General features: G+C 39.8%; 1 protein-coding gene across 1 annotated transcript in view; it reads left to right on the top strand.

The window, feature by feature from the left end:
• Window positions 1-1,646: 1,646 nt before the first annotated feature.
• LOC107135423 (membrane-spanning 4-domains subfamily A member 4A-like) overlaps window positions 1,647-6,007 on the top strand; it is an 18,319-nt gene continuing 13,958 nt past the window's right edge. Inside the window, exons 1-2 of the mRNA XM_015477296.2 lie at window positions 1,647-1,885; window positions 3,777-3,933. Of these exons, the coding sequence (XP_015332782.1) occupies window positions 3,793-3,933 (141 nt within the window). The 5' untranslated portion in view covers window positions 1,647-1,885; window positions 3,777-3,792. The remainder of the gene's footprint in view (window positions 1,886-3,776; window positions 3,934-6,007) is intronic.

Genomic DNA, 6,007 nt, shown 5'->3' with positions numbered 1-6,007 from the left:
TAAAGAAGAATGAAAGTATGCTATTTGCAGAAAAGTGGATGGAACTGAAAACCATAGTTTTCAAGTCACACGTGAAAAAGTACTATATGTTTTCCCTCATATGTGGGGACTAGAGAGAAGAAACAGGGAAGGTGGAATTCCATGAATGCAGATGGGGGTGACTGTTATGGCAGAGGGAGAAGACTGTGAGTAGGGAGGAGAAGATGGTGAAAGTACTGGGGGTGAAATTGATCAAATTGTGTGTTTATGTACATGCAAATATGCCATAATGGAACCTACCATTCTCTATAATTAATTTGCACCAATAAAAAAGAAGAAAGACCTGGCCAGGCTAGCTCATGCACTTCTCGCCTCCAGAACTGCAAGGAATAAAGTTCTTTTCCATAAGCCACCTAGACCCTGAGACTCTGTTACAGCAGCACAGACTCACTGAGACAGTCCCAAAGGTGCCTAGATGATCTCACTCTTCTCGTTCTCTCCCCCTGTTCTGGTCTGATTTTGAAGCTCTTTCTATTTCTTGGCTGCACGGTGATCTCCCTTGTCCTGTGGCTTTTCTTCATTTTACCGGCTTGTCTGGAAACCCTCTGTCCCTTCATTCTCCTTCCAGTTGGTGTCTCCTGCTCTGGCCTCCAGTTAGAGATCCCCACCTCCAAAGCATCCTCTGCATCCCTAAGGTTGAGTAATTGGATCTCCTAGGAGGTCTCAGGGTGCTTTACCTTGCAGAGAAATGAGTCTTGTGATACATTCGCTTGTCTCTATTTCCCAGTACTCCATAAACTCTGAGAGAAGAGATTATTACTATCATTTCTCACCATTGTATCTGCAGCACATGGCAATTTTTCTCTAATAAAAATCTTAAATTAATAAAAAATGAACACCATTTCACTTTCCTCCTCCATGTACAATGAGCATTGTTTTCATTTTGAAGATGAGAATCTTAGGTTCAGGAGAATAACAAGGTCATGCAATATCAGATGGTTCTTAGGAAGGTGTTGTGTTAATTATTGCTGTGTGACCAACTTGTGGCTGTTTTGGGAACATTAATGACGAATCTCCAGCAGCATAATTTCATTTTAATTATAAATTTAACTTATGTATAAAATAGTAACACATAGTTATCTAGGAAGACAAAGGTAACCCAGAAATGTGTGAAACTGCAAAAAAATGGGCTTTCCAAAAGGGTTCTAAACTGCATTTAAATTAGTTTTGTGTATATTTTGGTCAGTTCTCCATTTCTTTAACAAAATACCTGAAATAATCAACTTAAAAGATGGAAAGGGCCAGGCACAGTGGCGCACACCTGTAACCCCAGTGGCTCAGGAGGCTGAGACAGGAGGATCACGAGTTCAGAGGCAGCCTCAGCAATAGCTAAGCAAACCTTGTGTCTAAAGAAAATACAAAATAGGGCTGGGGATGTGGCTCAGTGGTTGAGTGCCCCTGAGTGTAATCCCTGGTACCTCTCCAAACCCCCCCACAAAAAAAATAAAGACGGAAAGGTATATTTTTGGCTCATAGTTTCAGAAGTTTCAGTCCATGATCAGTTGATGAGGCAGCCAATTCAGCAGATTTCACACAATAGATGCACACACCCTTGTACAGACCCCAAATCATTGTGCATTTCCGACATAAAAAAGGAACTATGCATAGGGACTTAGATTAGATCCCCAACACTGTAGAAGGGAAAAAAAGGAACTAGTTGTGTTTCTGAGAAATTCACAGCACAGCCTTTAGGATTTAGAAAAGCTACTAGAAGAAGAAGAATGAAGATTTAAATTGAGTGAAGTGTGGAGCGTGGGGAACTGATTCTATCTGCACCAAGAACCTGAGGTGCTCTCCCAGAGCCTGGGCCCCATCAGACACAGCAGACTCTGCAGGCTGGAAGAAGGTAGATGTCCTTCCTTGACTTTGGGGTTGATGGATTTCAGTTATTGGTTCTAGAATTCCCGGGTGTAGGAGGATTAAAAAAAAAAATAAGGTCACCTGTCATGGCATAAGCTGGTATTCTGGATTGGGGTGGGTTGGGTGCTCCCTGAAATGCACATTTAGAGCATTTGAGAAGCAGTCCTTGCTGTAGAGGATGGGGGCAAGGAAAGGTCTAAGGTTTCCTCAAGGCTAAAGCTGAGTGCTGTGTGAGGTTGATTATTTTGTTCTTCAAATGTGTGGCCATTGGAAAACCGTAAGTATTATGTTAAACTTTTGGCTAAATATCTTATGTGTTCTCAATGTCTCTTCTTCTATGTCCTTTATTCTCTCTGAATTGTTGTTTTTATAATTCGACAGTTAAGGTCTGCTGCACGCAGAATCTGGGAGAGGCAAGGGTTAAGTCAGAGTTCCCAGTCAATGCACTTCGCCCGGTCCTGTGACAGACTGTGGTCTAACCTGGTCCTCCAACAATCTGTGGTCATATTCATGGGACACCCACCCACCAGCTGAAGCTTCTGGGGAGGAGATGTGCTAAAGGAAGACACCTTGAAGATGATCAGCATTGTGGAGATCCGAAATAGACTCAGGGGAAAGTGGGCCCAGGACACCCTCCTCTGATGAGGGATAAGACACCCAGAGAAACATTTTACCCAGAAACAAGTGGTCTTTGTGGTCATATAACCAAATGACCTTAATTCGTGGGATTTCTCCCTTCTTCGTGGACTCTAGTGTATTACAAAACAGATTGCTGTCTCAGCAAATGTGTTTTGGGTTTGATTTCTCCTTTATTCCTGTTTTCTATGTTTCCTAGAATGATATTTCTCTAGGGTAGTTCCAGCTGTCAACTGATACATTCAGTTCCAGGTTTATAAACAATAGTTTATGTTTTAGACCTCTGTGGGCCCATGTCCAGTTTCTTTGAAACTCTAAAATTCCCCACAAATTCATCCTTATACGATTTTTATTAGTAATCATTCCCCCTGATTTATAGGGATGTTAGTTGTTTCTCGGTTTTATTTTTTAAATGAATTTTTAATTCTGTCTCCAAATTATTTTTTGAAATCTTCTACAAGAAAAAAGAACAAACATTGTTTTGTTTTGTTTTTTGGTTACATTCAATTCCTGTTCTTAACTCTTAAATTCATTCATATTATGCATTCCTTGTTTACTATTCTTTTTGTTTTAATTTTTATAGTATTACTTTTTATTATTTATGATGTATCCTTTTGTACTTTCCTTTTATTGCTTTCTATAAATTTGAGAGTATGCTACTAAAACTAATGGTTTAAATTATTAAATTAAATTATTTTTTTTTATATATATTTTATGTCTTTAAATTTTATAGTTTTATATTTCTCATTATCTGAGCTTCCTCCTACTGATTTCTATCAACTTATTTCTAGATAGTAATGGAGTTCTCTTGATCTGTCAATGATAAATTTAGGTCGATAATTCTTTCCATCTAAATCTGGATCAGTTACCTGAATATAGTATGTTTAGACATCACAACATCTTTTGCATGTTGTGCTACCATGTTTGAATACACCTTCAAACTTTATTCTTTCATGGGGTCTGAGTGAAGCAGAAGTGATGTCAGAATCTACTGTGCCTTGAAGAATGACCTCAGTAAGCTTCCACTCAACATGTGAAGATATTGTGCATCTGAATACAGGGGTTTCTCTCTCTTTCTCTCTCTCCACCCCCCCTCCTTAATCGGTTGCTTCTTCCACTTTCCTGGCTCAAACAGCTATCATCTATAATGGGACCACAGTCCAGAGTTTGCAGATAGGAAGAAATCTGCCTCAGAGTGCCGTGTCCCCCTCTGGTCACAGAAATGTCATTTCTTATTCTAGCACTGTTTCTGTTGCCATGGCAACCGTGCAAGGAACAGAACAGACCACCCTGGAGGCTGGCCCTGCTGTGCATCTGGGACAGTCAAGTGCTCTACGCTCCCAGCTGTGGAAAGAGATGCAAGAGAAGTTCTTGAGGGGAGAACCCAAAGTCCTTGGGGTAAGTCAGTGGTGGATCTGAGAGAAACTCACACCTGATCAACCGAATACCAAATACTCTGTTTCACTGCCTGGTAATACATCAACCAGACCTAGAATCATGGGTGCTTGATTTGGGTCTTCAGGCCTTACCATTTGAAAAATGTTAAAATATTCCATCACATCATGATTTCAATACATTTGAAGTATGGTGACGTCAGATCCACTCCAGGTTGTGGGTCATCCAGAAGAGTTATACTTCACCCCGGTGGAGAGCAGCCAAAGAGGCTCTGGATGGTAGCTGAGGTCCCTGTCATAGGTCTGTCTGGTAACAGATGGACCTTATTGTCCCTATATCTGTCTCTCTGCTTTCTTTTCTTATCCTGCTCCTCAGAAAATGAAAACAATCTATCCTCCAAGCCCTTGGATCTGGACTCTTAGGTGGATATACCTGAAAGAAATGGAGAGTTAAAGAACAGATTAGGGCAGATGAAAGGACATTGAGAATAGAGGTTATTTCCACTCCAAACTTCAAGCCACTGGGAAAAAAAAAAAGCCATTGTGGACAGTTTGGATTTTTTTTGTATTCCACAATTTTATATTTTGTCTTGGAAAAATACAGGGTTTTTTTGGTGAAATATGTTATATGTTGACATACACGAGGGCTCATTTTTAACATATTAATATGTATTTTAAATGGACTTTTTAAGAGTGGTTTTAAGTTCACAGCAAAATTTTCTAATATGTACCTACAGATATATCCTGCTCCAACACATGCATAACTTCCCCTTGATTAACCTCCCTCATGAGTGGTGCATTTGTTACAATTGATGAACCTAGATGGACACGACATTGCTAGCAAAGTTTCCTAATGGACGTGAGGTTTCATTCAGGGTTTTGTACATTTTGTGGCTTTGGGCAAACATACAGTAACATGTATCCACCACTAGCATAGAGACAAACTAGTCACACTTCCTTAAAATTCCTCTGTGCTCTACATATTCTTCTTTTCCTTCCTGCAACCCTTAGCAACCACTGATCTTTTACTGGAGCCATGATTTGCTTTTCCAGAGTCACACAGTTGGACTTAAAAAGCATGTTATCCTTTATGAGTTTTGGTACATTCTGTGTTCAAACATGATTCCTTCTACCTGGGTCATCACACGTGTGGGCATGGGCTTGCTCCCAGTATTCCTTTAGTATCTTTGAATGCCCCATGGTATCTGTAGTGATGCCGCCCCTTCATTTCTGGTGTCAGTACTTTGTGTCTTGGGTCTTGTTTCCTCCTCAGTTTGCCTGGCTAAATGCTTATTAATTTCATGTATCTTTTAAAAACAGATTTGGGGTTTGTTGATTTTATCTATTGATTTCCCATTTCCATTCCGCTGACCTCTGATCTAATTTTTTAATTATTTTTTCTTCTGTTTACTTTGGAATTAATTGGCTCTCTTTTTTCTTGTTTCCTAAAGTGAAAGCTTAGGTGACAGATTTTAAATCTCCTAATTTGTACACTCAGTGCTATGAATTTCCCTCAAAGCACTGGTTTTGCTCCATCCCAAAAATTTTGATAATTTTTTTAAAAAAATGTTTGGATCCATTGTAATGCATGAGGGTGATTGTGCTCCCACTCCCCTGGTTTTAGAACCCTGTATTCATACATATGTTCTCAGGTCCCAGACCCCCACTAAGTGTTGTAATCAGTTTTCATTTTTTCTTCCCCTGTACATACTCTCCTTTCTTCAGGTTACTTCTCCTTGCTGGAATAATTGCTTCCAAATTCCTGGGTGATCCCTGTCTGAGTGTGTGGCAAAGGAGAGCAACCACTGTGGTAGAAGTGGCATCATGGATATCAGAAAAGCAGCTCAATGCCCCTTCTAACCTTGAAATCACTGGGACAATGGTCAATATTCTGAGGGATAATTTGTGGAAAGTTAGCAGAGTTCTTTATGTGAAGAAAGGTGACAAGAGGTCATCTGGGTATTTGAAAAGGCAGAGAATGAGGGTGACTTAGTGGTTGGAAGGGGGATGTCATGGGCACCCTTTTTATGGTGAATGATCAGTTTTTGCTTTTTTTTTTTTTTTTTTTTTTTTTTTTT

This window comes from Marmota marmota, unplaced genomic scaffold (assembly GCF_001458135.2).
Source record: "Marmota marmota marmota unplaced genomic scaffold, marMar, whole genome shotgun sequence".
NCBI classification, from domain to species: domain Eukaryota; kingdom Metazoa; phylum Chordata; class Mammalia; order Rodentia; family Sciuridae; genus Marmota; species Marmota marmota.
The sequence above is the reverse complement of the archived record's forward strand: the minus strand, read 5'-3'. Positions and strand labels throughout refer to the sequence as shown.